The sequence below is a fragment of the Musca vetustissima genome, unplaced genomic scaffold, assembly GCF_032173495.1.
Source record: "Musca vetustissima isolate MV318-11 ecotype Yass unplaced genomic scaffold, APGP_CSIRO_Mvet_v1 utg98629, whole genome shotgun sequence".
NCBI classification, from domain to species: Eukaryota; Metazoa; Arthropoda; class Insecta; order Diptera; family Muscidae; genus Musca; species Musca vetustissima.
In genome coordinates, this window is record NW_026880636.1 from 13,088 (window position 1) to 32,398 (window position 19,311).

At 32.6% G+C, this 19,311-nt stretch overlaps 1 protein-coding gene across 1 annotated transcript; it reads right to left on the bottom strand.

The window, feature by feature from the left end:
* Positions 1–15,545: 15,545 nt before the first annotated feature.
* LOC133326377 (uncharacterized) lies at positions 15,546–18,388 on the bottom strand. The gene is made up of 4 exons (XM_061535029.1): positions 18,187–18,388; positions 18,040–18,122; positions 15,949–16,058; positions 15,546–15,875 (listed from the first exon to the last, which is right to left on the bottom strand). Exons 1-4 carry the CDS (start codon positions 18,228–18,230, stop codon positions 15,651–15,653), a joined length of 462 nt encoding a protein of 153 aa, XP_061391013.1. The 5' UTR covers positions 18,231–18,388; the 3' UTR covers positions 15,546–15,650.
* Between the last annotated feature and the right edge of the window lie 923 nt (positions 18,389–19,311).

Sequence of the window (19,311 nt, forward strand, 5' to 3'; positions counted from 1 at the left end):
ATAAAATACTAACAATGAAATACTAACAATGTCAATTTTGAAAAGGTAGTTTCAAATTGAAATACAACTGTGCGCATTTTGTACCCGAGCCTATCAAATATATAAAACCATGCATCTAAACATTATGATTGTTGTTGTTTTTATTGAATGTCAGTTGCAATATAAAAACAAATTTGTAAGTGGAAAATTATGAAACAAATTTTAATAAAAATCCCTTTATCTTTTCTATGTGAGAAAACGCAAGCTCTTCATACAAAAAGTCAGAATGAGAAAACGCATATGGGTGAGACCACCAGAACCTATCAATATAAACATTGAGATAACAAATTTTGGGTAAAATTGATCGCTTTCAAAGCAGTCTTTTCGAAGGCTTGAAAATAAAACGAGTCATTAGAGAATTTTTTGGTGCAAATTCGAAGCAAAAATAACACCACCCAAATGCAAGTATAAATAACAGGAGAATACGGTTCGGATTAATTCAGCACCAATTTACAATTCGTCGAACAACTGTCTTCAAGAGTGAGTGTTCCTAATTATGTTTTTTGCATAACTGTCAAACAAAACTGAATTGCTCGTTACTTCGCCTTCTATATATTCATTGTCGTAGTAAATAAAGTTTTACGCTACAAATACCCCGGTGAACTGTGGCGGCTGCGTCCAGCATGGACGTGTTATTTTACTGTTGTTTAAAATAATAAGATAATGGATGCATACTTTTTGGAAGCAATTACTTGAATTAATTATTATGTCGTTGTCGTAGTAAATAAAGTTTTACGCTACAAATACCCCGGTGAACTGTGGCGGCTGCGTCCAGCATGGACGTGTTATTTTACTGTTGTTTAAAATAATAAGATAATGGATGCATACTTTTTGGAAGCAATTACTTGAATTAATTATTATGAGCTTAAAATCTTTTAAAGGTTCAAAGATACACTATAGGAAGGAATAACTTTATTTTCAACAACAATTTAAAATACTTTCCAATCGAATTCCTTTCAACTACAATATTACTAGATTCAATGAACGTATGCATCTATAAATATTAAATATAAATGAATGCAAACTTGTAGGAAGTAATGAGAAGCTGTATCGCCACGAAATATTGGTCATAGACACACATTTTATTATGCCGATCTTTATATCTCGACTGAGAATCAGTCTGTCCATTACAGGGATCCACAGAATGAAAATTGTGTTTGTATATGTGACAGAAACGAAAGTACACTTGAAGATTTTCAGGATTTACAAAATGGAGCGAATGATTCACCTTATGGTGGATATAGTCTTCTTCGTCCAATGTGTCATACGCCTAAATATAAAAATATATATATTTTACTATGATTAAGTCTATAAATATTTCATACTTACCCTCCAATAGTCGGAAATTATTGTTGTTCCCGGTCGAATATATTTCTTGATGAGGGACAATTGGGGTTCCTTCGAACGGTCTTCTACGGGGACAATAAAACCCATTGCCATTCAACATAATGACCTCTTTTAAATGTGCACTTTCCGACCTTCGACTCGTCTATTTAGACTACTCTACTTACCTCCATACTCTACCTCCAAATCCAAATGCACCACTTGCACACGGTCTTAATTCTTAATGATGTCCCTTGGTACATTTAAGAATTCCAGGGTAGGGAACCAAACCCTACTCCTGCAATTTTCTTAAATCCAACCATCACCACATGTACACGGTCTTAATTCTAAATAATGTCCCTTGGTACATTTAAGAATCCCAGGGTAGGGAACCAACCCCACTCCTGCAATTTACTTAAAGTTGAAATTGTTAAAGGACCCTCGCGCTTGAAATTAAAAATTTCGTAAAGTTCTAAATACACCATGACTGTTTTCAATGAAATGACGCGGTTTTATAACAGTAGCACTCATTTAATATAAAATAACACAAATCATAACGGTACACTTATGTCAAATAATAATTTGAATTATTCTTTATTCAAATTCAAATATGATTTTGAATTTGAATAAATTTTGAAAATTTGAAAATTTTGTTCAGAAATAAAAACGTATTTAATTATAAAAATAAACGAAATTAACAAAGTTCGAAATAAGAAATTGAATAAATATTTCTTTTTTTTATTTTCTTATTAATTATATCAAAATTTGGAACAAGTTGAGTTTAGGGGCTCATCCCAGATTTTTTCTGAAATTTTTATCACAGGTATATCTCGTCCTCCTGATCACGAAAATATATAATATATATTATGGGGGAAATCCATACTTCCCGAATTATGGGCCTTAGAAATTCCGAAAATTCAGATTCTTATAACTTCGTCAATTAAAGGCCAAGGAAGGAAATATGCTTTCACGTTAAATCAATTTTAGTTAAAAATGTCGCACATAGACAGCCTTCGGCCGGGGATTTAAAACTTTCTCCTAGGGACATGTACAAATGTCGGCCTTCGGCCGTGGATTTAAGGCTTTCTCCTATAGACAGATGCAAATATCGGCTACGCGATCCCAATTCCTTTTTAAAATTATACTTTTTCCTAATAGTGGGCCTTGGGCCGGGGATTTATGTTTTTTTCCTTTTTTCATCCAAACAAATTTTACAAAATTCAAAATTTTTTTAAAATTAATAACAAAAAATAAAACAAAATAACACAAATTTAAATAATATCACAAAAAAATTAAACATATATAAACTAATTTAACTATGTTTCAACCCTCCTCCTCTTTGAAGGAATTACTTCCTCTCCGGAATCGGATTCCTCCTCAGAATTCGATTCCACCATAGAGGTTTCAAAAGAACCTATTCCGAATACCTCCCGTTCGCTAGCCTCTGTAGGATTTGCCGGATCACACAGCTGGCCAGCAAACCGGAGAAATTGAAGGACTGGATCCTTCCCGTTTGCTCTGCGCCATCTTAAGAAAATAAATTTCTGAATATAAAAATTTTCTACGGTTATATGCAGAAAGAGACTCCTTAATATGGCGCCACAAACCCTCTATAGTATTAGTATGCTCTCCATTTTCAGGATTTCACCTTATGGTGGATATAGTCTTCTTGGTCCAATGTGTCGTCCGCCTAAATATAAAAAATATATATTTTACTATGGTAAGTCTATAAATATTTCACACTTACCCTCCAATAGTCGAAAATTCTTGTTGTTCCCGACCGAATATATTTTTTGATGAGGGACAATTGGGTTTCCTTCGAACGGTCATCTACGGGGACAATAAAACCCATTGCCCTTCAACATAATGACCTCTTTTATATTTTCCTCTTTTATATTTGCTTTCCTGGGCCGCCGATCTCAATCTGGACCTGGAAAGAACTGAAGACGACAACTTCCCGACAGAAGTTGTTGCAGTCTACTCCAGTCCGCTTATTGATTTTGGTTTCTTTGATGCGGTCGATTAGAGGCCCTCCCCAGCTAATCCATGTAAAACAGAAAACAATGATTTCCTTTTCGTAAGGAACACTTATAGCTGCACCTGCCAGGTCGGCGTCCCCGGAAACTTTTCTGACACCTAAAAGAAAAAAAAAATTATACAATAAAAACTAATGAAAAAATAATACTCTACTTACCTCCAAATCCAACCATCACCACCTGCACACGGCCCTAATTCTAAATGATGTCCCTTGATACATTTAAGAATCCCAGGTTAGGGAACCAAACCCCACTCCTGCAATTTCCTTAAAGTTGAAATTGTTAAAGGACCCTCGCGCTTGAAATTAAAAATTTCGTAAAGTTCTAAATACACCATTTAGAAATAGATTTTTCAGTATCACATAATATAAAATCACATCAAGTGGATTTTATTCTTTATCAAATTCGTAAAGAAAATCTCAAACTAAAATCTAGCTACGTATTATAAATGTGCAACCCTTGCTGGAAAAATGTACATCGTTTTGGAAAAGCATGATTAATATATTTTTCTATTGCTATGTTTTTATTGCAATTTCTTATTGGCATAATACTTTTATTATTCATAAAATTGTATGATTTTATTTAAATCTCCTCACAATTATCCTGTACTTTTGCGTCCAAAACCCTTCGTGGCACTGAAACTTCTACTTCTTAGAAATAAATCCAAATTACATCTTACCATTTTCCCCTATTTCTTCCAAAGATTCTACTATCACTTCTACAGAATCGTTAAATATTGGTACACAATCATGCTCAACCCATTGTGTTTCACAATATGAATGTTTTCGTATGAAAGATTTATTTGCTTCTCCAAATATCCAAGAAAGTAGCAGCCCTCTTTGGATTTTCTTAAAAATGAGCAAATTTCCAAATTTGTACTTCGAATTTCTCGAACCTTTGAAGCTACATTTAAATTTAATTTTAAAAATGTGAAAAGAACAATGAATGTATACCGCAGAAATGAGTTTTAATTTAATAATGGTCTGCCCTCCATTATAATTGCCTGACATGTTAGACGTGGCGCCTTATCCTTGATCTCTCAAAAATGTTGAATACAAAACCAAACTGATTCATCCTCTGCAAATGTCCATCGCTGATTAGCGGAAGACACAAACAATTTGGAAGATATGAAATTGATAATCTAGTCTTCTTCTCCAAAATAAACCCAAACCAAATTCTAGGCCTTGTCAAAAATTTGACTTGGCTAAAATAACCTCTCTTCCTCTCTTTTTCTCTCACTATCTTTTCTCCCTATTATTCCACTCCCTCTTTTATTTTCGTTACAGGTATATATATATATATATATACCTCGTTACCTCGTTCTGTATTCTGGGACTCAGGTATGTTTAATTTCTGGGAATACTCTCCAAACATTTTCTATGGTTATGTCTAACGACAGTATTCTGGAGGCTTTACTTCCTCTCAAGGCGATGACTTTCCTTTCACACAATATAATTATCTCAATGGCCACTTTAAAGTCCTGAGTCCTCATCAACGCATCTTTGTGATATTCTCTTCTTCGTGGACATTCAATGGTATCTTTCCAATTTGTAAGAGGGTGCGAAAGAGGTAATTTTGGAACTTGGTGGTTACCCTTTCCGCACTCTCTTTTATTTGAAAATAAGATGCCGCCTTTACAAAAAGAGTCTTTTGCTAAATCTGAATATGCAATAAAGATACCCGGGGGTCGGACCGGGATAATTAAAATGAAAAACAACTAAATTCGAACACTTTTGCACGTATAAGAAAAAATCAAAATATTAAGCGATTTTTAATATTTTGTCCAGGATGTATACTCTTCTTTACACTTTTAGTGTGGTTTGGCATATTCTCCACCAATTTTATTATGGTTTTATTTAAAATTTTGTTATATTCATCTTTTGTATGTAGAAATTCGAAGAAATTTCTTGCTAAACTGAACTTATTTAAAAATTTTTCATCGACGGGTGGTGTATAATGCAGTGACAACTATCAAATGATAGTCCGTGTTTTTCTAATTGGCCAATAAATCCGTCAAATCGCTCAATTATTACGTTGGCACCATTGGTGCAAACCCCAGCCAATTTATTTGTATCCACCGTGCTTAAAAGCATTACGTTGACTGATTCTGCTTTTTATTTGCCTGTTACATTAGAATTCTTTGAACCTATGTAAATAAGGTCTCGAATATATAATATGCAACATCAACCGATCGCTCACAAATAACAAGTTGACTAATACCGTGCTTTCATCAATAGAAAAACATTCGCACATTTGTAGTATCTCCGCAAATCCTTTTTCGACGCATGTGGCCAAAGAAATGCTGTTACGAGCAACACTTATGCGTGACAAGGGCAGAGATTCCACAAACTCAACACATGACCAGTGTTTTTTAACATATACTCCATTTGTAAATGGAATTTATATTTCTTTTTTTTTAATTGTTTGCATTTCTTTTTGTCATCATTTTCCACCGACATAACCCATGATTTTAATTTATTTAAAAATGTTGATTTTTTCGTAAAAAATCATTTTTTTATCCTCGTCCTTTAAATATATTATAATGTACATTGTTTAAATGTGCATTTATCACATCTCTCCTCTTCTGTTTTTAATGTTTTAAAACATAAAATGCACTGCAGATTTTTTAAAAGCATTTCTGAATCATAAAATATGAATCTAACATATTGATTCTCATTTTTTTCACACGCCATGACAATTTTTTCTCAATGTAAACAAATTGGCAAACATGCGAGAATACCCCAACCATGTGTTCATTCGTTGACGTCTCATCAACGACTGAATGCGGGAGAATAAAAATACTCACGAAATTAAATTACCGCTATTGTACTATTTTGTGCATTAGTGGTCTATTATAATTTGTAATCAAACCGCAAGTTACAATTATCACGATGTTTGTCATGAAATTGGGTTTCCACTCATTGGATTAAGTGGAGCAAAAACAAACATTTTGACTGATTTTCGAGTCGCTCTTCGAGGAGAAGACCAAAGAGCGGAGCAATATAATCGGACAGGGCCGATCATATGATACCCTACACAACTGCCACTTAACTATCATTATCGATTCGATTTTCTTTTGCTGCTCCTCTTGCAATTTCAAGCGTTTTATCTGTTCTGGATTTAGAGCAATTTCCAAAGCGGCCTGAGAGTAATGCTCGGGGGGAGGTTGTTGTTTTTGCAACACTCCCACCCGACTGCTAATTATGCCACGAACATCCATTAATTGTTCAAGTGTACGTTCATCGTCAATAAGGGATGTAATTACCTCTAGTTCGCGCTCAACGCCTGGTCAATCTTCACGGATGCCGCGTTGGCGGATTGTAATCTTTGTCGCTGGGTTTGGGCCACCTTTTGTATTTCGAGAGCATCTTTGAGTCTCTTATTTATGGCCATGGCTTCTTCACATTTCCGCTTCAAGATATTACGCTGTTTGTTGTGCAGGGTCTCCTTGCGGGCCATTTCATTTTGGATTTGACTATCTTTGTTTCTCGGGCTATTGGCGCATTGCCCTTATCATAGTCGATAGTTGCTATAAATCTAAATAAATCCACACATGATCCAACATTCGCTTTTCATAATTTATATGCCTCAAAAAAATATTGGTTTTATACCGCATATTTCTTTGGACCAAACCAGTTTCAAAATCAAATCCTTCTGTGTGTCCAATATCAAGATAATGGAATGCCTAATTTGATCCGAACTTTGTAAATTAATTTTATGCTGGGGTCTATAGGGCGATCTTTAAAGGAAGATCTTTAAAGTTGGACGACCAGAAAGGGGTCGAAAATGACACCTCCTTATGATTAAAAAGAGTTTCATAATGTATAGCAGTCACAAAACAATCATCATTGTGTGTAAAATATGACTATTATTTCGTTGTTTTGTCATCATATTTTGATCATCTATAGATTAATCCAAAAAAAAAAAAATGGCATTCTCTGATCACATTTTTCACAGAAGGGTGATTAACAACTGCATGTTCTATTTAGTTTTCTTCTAGGAACAAGTTTAGGTAGTTTTGTGGAACCAAGTTATTGGTATATTTGAAGGTATTTTAAAGCCATATTATCCAAATATTTTTTTATACAACCTAATGCCCTGATGGGAGATGGATTGGTTTTTGCTGATAATTTTTTTAATATCGAAGACCTGAATTTTGGGAACTAAGGGGCTGCAGGGAAAACAATAACTGTACCAAAAAGTTATTAAAGTCATTCGTGAATGAATTTCATACATTGTACGATTCCAGTTTTTAACGTACAATTTCCACGCATTGTTGCACATTCATCAAGATGCAAAACTTTATGGTAACTTAGACCAAATAAGTGCCTTTAAGTTTGAGAACTACTTACAAATAATAAAACGTAAAGTAAGAAAAGGACAAAACGTAGAAGCTCAAATTTATAAAAGACAGCTAGAATCCAGTATTTATATAGAAAAGGAAGAAGGAGGCAGACAACCATTTGTAGGAAAGATTAAAAAGGGAAATTTTTGAAACACAAATGTTAATGGTGTGACATTTTCAACACAAAATCCTGATAATTTTTGTCAAACTTATAAAAAATTTGTCGACTCTTTTTTTGTATCCCATCGACTCAAAAAAAATTCATATATATTGGTCAGCCCATATGCTGAGTTCATTCATTCTCAGCAAATAAGTGGTTTAAATGACCCCATCTTCGGAATAGGTTTAGAAAAGGTTGTTTCAAATATTAATTCCTTTACCGCCGTTAAATATTTTAAGTTTTTTCCGGCTTCTTTCGACCAATCTAACTTCAATATGAATATATAATTTATAATATTGTTTAAAATTAATATTTACAATATGTTTCATAATTTAATATTTACATATGTTTCACACAACGAGTTCGATTTTTATGTGCAAAAAAATTTGACAGCACATACGTGTAAAAGCACCATCAGCTTTTACACTATATAGTGTCGTACCTAAATTCATGTGTATGCGTACGATTTTATTCACCTCAAAAGTTAAATACATGTATTTCAACGAATGTTATCCCAATGCGCATTGCGTATGAAAATATAAAGCTGAAAAATATCAACATGATATTGCGTATTTTGATATTTTTGTTTTTTGAAAATAGAATTACTTTCGTTAAAAAATTTGGTAAATGTAAAAATTTTTCAGTTAATTAAGAAAAATTGTTCATCCATTTTTGCCGTATTCAATTGACACTGAAGTAGTTAAGGGTATTACAGACGTTCAACAAACCCTGTAAAGGTGGGTAATTCAGTAGCAACGCACTAAATTTAGGTACGGGCCTTAAATAAAAATGTCCTCCTCCGAAATGTACGCACAACACGTGTTTCAGTGGCAGTAATTACAAAACGTTTAATATGTTAAAGATCACAGTTTCTATAATATATACTGTAAAACCCACAGTTATATCCTTGGAAGAATGTGTATCAAAAAATTGAGATATTTATTACATTGAATTTTATTGACCACAAATCCAGATTAAAATATATGTATGTCTGAACATAGCATGCTCATTAATGCGCAATTTAAAAAAATTGTTGTTCCAAATTATCCGTATCACCTTCATCGTCATCCCAAGGTTCTACCAACTCAGTAAATAATAACTATATCATCATATTCACAATTTCTATTCGTGGCTGCTGTTAAAATGGCAGAATTATTTTTTGCCATTATATACCTTAATTATTTTATTGGTGGGTGAGCGTTATTGCCAATTACACTCCATACTAGTGAAAACAAATTTTCCAAAGCATCCTGATTTATCTTACCAGGCAAAATAAAATCAATTTCTCTACAATCTTGGAAAATGTCTTCGCTGAGCAATATAAAACAGTCTAAAGTTTGTTTGAAAACCTCAATACATTGTATGTTGACTTTTCATTCACAACAATCGATTCAAAAACAGTTTTGCCTAATTTAATCTCTTAATATTTTCGAATGCGTTACGACGAATCGGTTGATAGTTTGGATTCTAGGAGTTAAGCTTTTGACGTCCAAGCCGTTGAAAATGTCATTTAATGTTTTTACGAAAACCGCCGTGGGATATTAACTCATTTCAGTATTAGTCTAAAATTTTAATTTATGGAAACTTGTTTAAATTTTTATTTTGTTCTTATCGTCCTGCAGTTGAATTCTGTAGCTTCATTTCATTTTTTCCTTTTTGCACAATTTTAAATTTGTGCATTTATTAACAAATTATTATAACTATGTGAGCGAAAAAAAAAGAACGATGAAAGAGAGAGATTCAAAGGAAATATCGACGCCTCCGAACCATAGTATGCTAAGTCGACTTAGCATGTTTTAAAGTTCTTTACGTTATTAGATACTACGGTCCTTAATTTATATTCACTGAAATTTTGGTAATCATCTGCCAATCCAAACCAAAGTTATAAGCAAAAATGTACTTAGCATTGCACGTAAGATATAAGAAACTTCCATACTTTCAGAGCTTCTACTGAAAAACGCACTTTTTAGACTTAGCATACTATGGCTCGGAGGCGTCGATATGTAGGTGTCGAATCTATATGGAGCAAAGGAACTATATGGATCAAAGGAACTATTTGGAGCAATGGAACTATATGGAAAAAACAAAAAACGAAGAAAAAACAAAAACAACGATGGAAGAGAGAAATTCAAAGAGCAAAGGAACTATAAAGAACAAGGGAATTGTATGGAGTAAAGTAACTATATGGAAAAAGGAACAATAATTGAAAAAAACAAAAAACGAAAAAAAGAACGATGAAAGAGGGAGATTTAAAGGAACTATACAGGAGTCGGAGCTATATGGAGCAGAGGAACTACATTGACGAACTAGTTCCTTTTTAATTTGCATTATATTAATTTGCATTAACCATTGTCTGTTTTAAATCCGTATTTTTATTATTTCAATTTCATGTTTTAGATTTTCAATTTAATTTTTACACCTAATATTTAGTAGAAATTTGCGAGATGCCAGTAAACTAGTTGAGCTGCCGAAATGTTTGTAAGTCTGTTAATGAACAAAGTACTAAAATTTTAATATATTTATATTTAATATATTTATATATATATATATATATTGATATATAAGTGACTGACTACGAAAGTCACTACCAAAAAGGTGTTGGAAAGGATTCTGACTTGTCAATGGATCAATCCAACCTAAATAATGTTTTGGCAGAAGTGGTTGATATTTTTGAAGACCATCTGCGTAGCAGTTGGACTAATTTCCGCCAAACAGAGCGAAAAAGAAGAACTACTACTGTCAATCTCTACTAAAAACCTGATATTCCTGGTGTAGTGGGTTGTATTCAACAAATTCTATCTGTTTATGCTTCAGGGGATTATGTGACATTGTTAGCCACACCTTAATATTTATCTAAAGCTCAAAGCATACGCAATAATATAGGGAAAAATGCATATTATTAGTTACTGCCGCCTATTCTTTTATTTTGACATCTACTTCCTTCATTGTAAGTTGCTGCATTATTTATTTATTTATTAATTTAATTGATGTTTTTCCAAAAAGACAAAAGTCTAATAAGTGGCAGTAAAGGATTATAAATATAATCACAATTCCATTAGGTTTTTAATAATAAGTATCTTAGATATTATAAAAGTGGTAAAAGAATGGATACATTATGGAAAAGAATATATATGCTTAAAAACATAAGTTGAAATAAATTAAAAATGATTGAACTACAAAAAAAAAATAAATAAATGTTTCTATTACAATGGTTAACAAAAAGAACGATTAGTAAATCAAATAAATGGAATCTACGATCAAACCTAACGTTTTTAATTATGAAAAATGTTGTACAAGCCGTTTTTTTAATTACTTATATTGTTGATGCATTGCAAATCAGATGGTAAAGCATTCCAATGACGCTTTTCCTCCATAGTATTTAACATGCTCTTCTGAAGAGATATGCCTTCGCCCAAAATGTCTGAATAACGATGAAAGTGGCGGAATTTTTTATATAATTTTTTGATGTCTTTGGCGGGGGGTTCTTGGAACGCTTCCTCGTGGTCGAAGTCTTCAAAATTCTCAAGTTTATAATATTCCATAACACAGGAGGTTAATTTTCGTTCTCTCTTTTATTTGGGGTTACCAATCCCAAGTTATAAGTTATAAAATATGAAACGTGTACTCCTGATATGGCTCTCCTCCTGTTCCATTCGCCATCTTGTGATTTTGGGCATCATTTTGATCACACCAGACCTAAGAAGTTGTAATTTATATACTATTTCCATTCCGCCATCGCCAACAATATTTCCAATTGTTTTTTTATTTTATTTACTTGCGAAATTTCTCGCATAAATTGTCATCACATTCTCCTTTTTCTTTTCATTTAGTTAACAAATTTTCCAACATTGCAAGATTTACCACATTCTAATATCCTTCAAATAAGACAAAAGCGAAAAAATTAACCTTGAAATGAGATTCGGAATAATTCGAAGGGGGAGAGAAAGTAAGCTTATCGCATTGCAAATGAAACATATGTATAATATTTTTTACCCCTAAAGTATGCTCTGATAAGTCAATATATGTCGATAATACAGTTTATACTAGGGATAACACAGTACTTCTCATTAAATTGATATTTATATATCCTGTTTTATCGGCTTTAATTAAGGTATTAAGTGAAATAACTATTAATAGATGGTGCTGCCTTCCGTCATTATTATTTTAAGCGTTGTCAAATCTTCAATGTATCGAATATGTGCAAATGTTGCCAACATTAAATTAGTTTCAGAGATGGGGAGAATGAACACTATTTTCGCCATTTGTTTCAGAATTTATATACCCTCAGCCTTATGGCTAATGAGGGTATATATACTTTGCTGCGGCAAAACTTTGCTTTGTCGAAATATTTCATTTCTTTGGACTAAATCCGTTTCAGGTAATTTGGAATCAATTTACAAATGTCCGATTGTGTGTCTGTCTGCTGTGAATGATAACTCTCGGAGGGAGTAACCGATTTCACCAAACTTTGCATACCGTAATATTTCTTACAAACTTATAGTACGTTTAAATTTTATCGGATTCATTAAATTCAGTAGATCTGAATTGTAAACTCCAAAGAGTTCTAATGAAACTGCCGTTTTCGATCAATTTGGAATATGAATGATAAATATTTTGCCGATTTAAAACAAATTTTGCACAACCTAATACTTGGACCAAGCCTGTACAATGTTTGAAGATGGAGCTTATCGGTCCACCCATTCTAGTTCCTCACCTACAAAAAGTCAACATTTTTAAAATTTGTAATTTTTAAATATCGCCCAATTTTTGCACATTGTGATATTCTTACCAAGCCTAGTCTCAAGATTTGATCCGTGCATCCACTCCTGGTCTTCGATTTGACCCATACACTGCACATTTTAACAAACCCAGATAAAGCCCAAAGATGAGACCCATCGGTTTACTTTTCTGGTAACACTCCGTATATCCGATTTGATCCAATATTTGCACATTGTGATATTTTTACCAAGCCTAGATCAATGCCGAAGATGGGACTAATCGATCCACCCCCTCTGGTACCTCACTTACATAGGTTTAACATTTTGAAATATTAATAATACAATATAAATAGAATGGAATGTCCGATTTGACCGAAACTCTGCTTATCGTAATACTTTTAACAAACATAGGTAAAGTCCAAAGCTGTTACCCATCGGTCCACTCCTTCTGTTATCTCCTCCACAAAGGGTCAACAATCCAATAGCTTGTAAATTTCATATGAAGCATTGATTGCACATCATAATATTTTACCAAACATCTATTAATCCAAAGATCTATTTGACAATTTCTTCGGATTCCGCCCATATATGGTCAACTTTGGTATAAACATATACCTTATGTAAAGCGAATAGTAAAACCTGTGTGGTATACACATGTCAGATCTTAATATTTGTTGCAATATGATGGACCATATAGGTCCATCTTATCTAATACCTCCGCCCAAACTTGCACAATTTTGGAACAGTATAACCTTAACAAAAAATTACTCCAATTTGTCCAATTCACTTCATTTATATCGTGGGGATCCACTCAATTCAAAGAAAAAAATTTAAATTAACAGTTTGTTAATTACTCATTTAAGATATTTTGTTTACTGTGATACTTTCAATTCTAAATCTAGATAATTCATGCAGTTGTTTTCATTCCTGTAATAACATTTCATCCTTGCTTCTAAAATTCATAATGATCGAGGACCTTCTCCAAGGTGTTGGGTACGCTCTATCATTTATAGATGTTCTTCATGAGCATTTCCAAATGGTACACGCCATTGGCTTGCCAAAACATTCGACGAAATTTGGTGGTACCGCCGCAAGTGTCTGTGATTTGCTTCAAAGTCTGAACTGAAGCCAGTTTGTCGGCATAAACTTAAGCCTTCACAAAAAAAGTATGACGATGTGAGACCACACGATCCTGTGAAATGCTTATCCTTACCGAAGTGATATATCCTGAGAGATGTGCACGAAACACATACCTAACAGAACGTACATTTTCGTAAGAAAATTGGGACGACTTGTAAACGTTCTTTAGGCGTCTTTTCTTAGTAAAATGCCAAACAATAAACAAGAAAAATAATATAATCCGTCAAAAGAAAAGTTATTCATACAATTATGTCTACTTGGATCACCCGTTACAATCCAGTAGCGAATCACAAAAAAAAAACTAACATATGATTTGTGTTTTTGTCTAGTAGTTTTATGGTTTTGTTTTCTCTTTTTTATTATTATTATTATTATTTAAGATTTTTCATACATAACTTAACATAAATTTTGAAATTTACAATATTAAATATTGAATTTTGTTTGTTTTGTTACATTTTCTCTTGGTTTATAATATGCTGTAGCTTGTTTGCTGGCTTGTCTGCTTGTGCTCGTCATAAACATACATCTTTGTATATAAATATATATGTATGTGGTTGGGTGGTGGTGATGGTGGCTGTGGTAATGGTGGTTATATAAATGTACTATATGTAGGTAATATGCAATGTTCGGTTGGTATATGAATATACGCAATACATGTATTACTTCTATGTAAGACATAATGTTTTATCTCATATGTATGTTCTAATTGCATACATACTTATATTCATATACAGCTGGCTGTTGATATTTTGATTGTTGGTTTGTTTGTTCGGGTTGTGTTTTGTTGTCGTGGATATGATCACTGACGGAAAGGGTTGTTTGTTATACGGCTTGCCTCTATACGCTTTGTAATATATCCTGCGATCAAATACATATGTATATAGTTATGTAGGGATGCATGTACAATTTCAACTAACAGAAGATACACTATGGGATCTTTTCAGCAGATTTTTGATACTTGAAACTGATAGAGAAGCGCAGATGAGTGTGTTTTAGGTGCATAAATCGTTTGACTGGTACTGTTGGCTATTAAATGCGAATTTTATTGGATGTATGTTGAGTTGGTTTTTGTTTTTTGCATACGGACATTTGAAGGTATAAACAAAATAAAAAAGAAACTTGTCAAAGACGCGAAATGAATGAACATATTCATTACAATATTTAAATATAATTACGAGTATATATTTATAAAACAATTGAAAAAACTACTAACACAGTGTTATTTTTGTATGTGTGTACACTGAGACCGATTCATTTCATTCCTATTTTTAAGTTGTCTAAATATATAAAAAATTACACAACAGGTGTGACAGATAGGGCCATTTGTTTGGAAATTTGCAAAAAGGGGAGTGTGATTAACAAAAATATCATTTAAAACATTCATTTCAATCGATTCGTACACTATTTATCTCGTTTGTACGTACATATACATCATATATCTATGTACGTCTGTACGTCGGTCTGTCATATTTAGCTTACATGTAAATTCAGCATCGATTCGAATCGATTTCGATTTCAGTGAGAGGCTGTTTTCCAGCTCGCTGATTTCATTGATTGAGTGGTTTCTTTTTTTGTCTGGTTACACTACTACGTCGATTTTACACATTGTTGCTATTCATTGTATGCGACTGTTGTCGCTGCTGCCGTTGACGTTCTCGCAAAATATAGTAGGTATAATATATAAATAATAAATATGCTTAGTAAAAAATATATTAGGAATATAATATAATATAGTTTTGTTTTTCTATACATAAACAAATTGGCATGCTAAGAGATGCATCATAGTCGACGTCGACGATGCCAAATTCATGCGTATCATCCGGTCGCCTTTTCATTCCCATCACTATCAACAGCATTGTAAAGTTTTGTCTGTGAAGTGCTGCATTGGTTCATTGGATAATACAACAGCCCTTTTTCTTGTTTTTCTTTTCGTCTATGACAACATGACTAGCCGATGTAGGTCCAGGTACCACTTGCTTTGAGACTTGAGCTAGAGATGTAACGCCATTGTTTTCCGATGATTTTACCGCTCCTGCTCCAGCTGCTGCTGTTGCCGCTGGTTGCACCCTATGAGAACCATTTGTACCATTTTGTGCGGACTGATTTTGCGATACCTATACGGGAAATAAGAACAAAAGGAAGTTTTAAAAAAGTTTGTGACAGGAACATTTTGTTATTTAATCTCACATTGGATTTTGTTATATCTTCGGTAACGACTGTTCCATTGCTAGTACCATTACTCTGTGACTTTCCATTACCTATCGCATGATCTTCTGTGGGTGTTATCGGTTTACCTCCTGTAATTAAACAAAAAATACAAGTTGTTACATGTATATTTTCTAAATGTTATAATAATGATTTTTTATGTCCACATGTTTCAAGCTTTTCGTTGTATCCACCATACCCTTGCCTCTCTGTGTTTTATTTAAAAATAAATGTATCGTTTAAAAAATATGTAGCCCTTTTGCCACTCCTATTACGATTGGTGCACACGAGTAACCGATTTATTTCAAGTTCGGAGATGGGGAATATCAGTCGGCAACACCGACTGACTCCTTTTTACATGTTTTGTTTGTTAAAGATACAATTTGTCTTTTCGAGTGTCATTTCCACTACTCTGCCAAAAAAAATTGCATATGATTCTTTTTCTAATAGTGGTATAACAAGGAAACAATCTCTATAGTTCGTTTATTGTAGAAAATTAGTTCTCGTACAAATTACACAACTACTCCCGGAATCTATTGTAAGCCATCACCATCATAACCACAGGGAATAAATTTGCCCCTATACATTTATAGAAATCCATTAATTTTGAATAACGAATTCACAAGTTTCAAACATATAGCAACGAACATAATGATTTTTCCAAAATAGACCTTTGAACTTGTTTCATTTTATTATGTCAATATTATAATACGTACACCCATATATTACGTGTGTGTATGCGATTTTTTTGAATGATTAACTTCGCCATTAAAACATACCTTAAACAATCAAAACGTCGAAAACTAATTATAGGTGTCCTGTGAAACGTAAATACTATTTGATGAGGCTTTCCTAACCTGTTCAAGGTTTTCGTAGGACAGTTAAATTGATTTAAATTGTCCTACGAAAACCTTGAACAGGTAATAATGACATCAGCCAATAGAACACAAAGAAGAGTGGGAAGATTTTGTATCTACTTTTTGAAATGAGCTCTTCATAGGTAAGTATATTGATAGATATCACGTGTATTTTGCCAGTTAATCAAATATAGTTAAACAAAATAAAGAGGCGAGAATATAGCCACACGGACAGACGCTTAAATCTGAGTGTCTCTTTGTTGTGCGCTTTAATAATCAAATATAAAAAAGATATTATGTTTTGGAATAATTCATTTAATATAATACAACGAAAAACTGTCTTCTACTTAAAAATTAAATATTAAATTAAATATTAAAAAATGACTAAAATGATATAAGAGTTTTAACACCACAGAATATCTTCACACATTTTATTTAAACTACATATAGACGAACGATTAATACTGAGAATATTAAATTTGTCATATATTTTGCGAATTTATTCCCGTCTGTCCGCTAAAATCACAATAGAGCATACAATATTTTAAATAGATACTAGATAATTTGGACATACATTGCTACTGATCCTAGGATGTTTGATATTGGAAATGAGTTATATCGTTACCACCTCATTTTCCGTATTTTGAAGTTTTTGGCGCAATCAAAGTGGCTGTAATTCTATATTTTTGGTCCTTGGAGGGGAGATTTTTCAAAAATGTATCAATATAAATTTACACATGAAAATGATCCGCCAATTTTTATATGTTTTCATTGTTGATATAGCAGCATTTTCAACTGTGTTGCATTTCATCGAACATTGGATGAGAATGGTAAATGCCATTGATTAAAGCAAATATATTGTAACAGATATTCTAATGCCTTTTTAGAATATCTCTTATATACAAAAATTAACCCAATCAGATACCATTTTACCCCATGATGTTTATAGTATAAAATTCCCATATTCCTATCTATTATAAGATTTGGCATTATGCGGTAGAAATACAAGTCCATAAAATATTGTTGAAGTGTATGCACATCAATATATTTGGAATCTACGTAACATCGCTTCCCGGAATGATAATAACCTAGACAATTTCAAACCCTAATGGTCTCAACATTTCAAAATCGTCATAAAAACTAATGAGGTGGATAGTGTGAAAATCTGCAAACAAATCCTTCGAAAATTATTGGAATATAAACATAAAATACTTACCACTAATCATTTTAACAATTTCATCAGCCTCTCTGGATAAATCGCCACCAGGGCGAAAAGGATTATCCCAGCCAGAATCAGTGCTGTATATATAGGAAAAATATTATTTAGATCAACATTTTTATTTAATTATATTGTACAACATACCTCTGCTGTCTGTCATAACCGGGAATTGGCGATGCTGTCGTCATTATGTCGTCTAAATTACAATTATAGTTACTTAAAGAATTATCTAAATTATCTTCGAATTTCGAAAAATAATCGGGAGGGCAAATTTGTTGCGGTTTACTACTTTGATAAATTGATACACGCACGATAGAACGTTCCGACCTGAAATGAAAACAAGTGAAAAAGAATTATTATTAGTGGTGCTGCTGCTGTTGGTGGTGTATAATAGTAAAAAATAATTAATAGTGTGTATACAAAAAAACATGAATGGTTTTCTATAAATAGACACAACAGGAGGACATGGTTCATTGAAAGGACTTGTTTATTTTTAAACAGGAGGAGGTAAATATTAAACATGCATGGGTATGCGTGCATGTCATTTCTTCCTGTAGAGCTTTTATTGCAAGGATTAACTATGGAACATAGATTTGCAGATAACCTGCAAAAAATTACAGCGCAATAAAATTGTCGCAGAAAAATAGAACGTAGTTAAGTCTATAGCAAGTTTATGTGTAATAGTTTTTAACGGCTATGTAAAATATATATGAAAGAATATGATGTTGCTTAAGGATGCAAAATTATATAAAAAATATATTGACAAAACAATTTTTAGAAGTAATATTAATTATTAGTTTTAAAAACTAAATTTTATTTTATTGGGAATTTAGTATTTTTTAATAAACATCTTGAATTTAAGATTGTATAGAAGATAGTATAACAATAACATAATATACTTTATACGAAAGCATATATGTATATGATAATAAAAAAGACGATTGTTTTCTGTTCGTATTTTTGATGTAGTTTTAAAATGAACTAAAGAGCGCATAACATAAAATACCTATATAATATTTTAAAATATGTATGTCACAATAAAATGCAATTGACATTTTTATGGTCAGATTATCTTACCATTCCTTGATTTTATTTTGGCAACTTTAACAACTAAGCACTAACCCTAATACAATGTACACCCACAATGCAATTTAAAAAATGACTCTATCTTAGCAGTCATCTGTGGCACTTGCATATATATATATATATAAGCTGCATTTGTGAATATTTTGGATGTCGGTATGCATTAACTGACATTGAACAGGGATT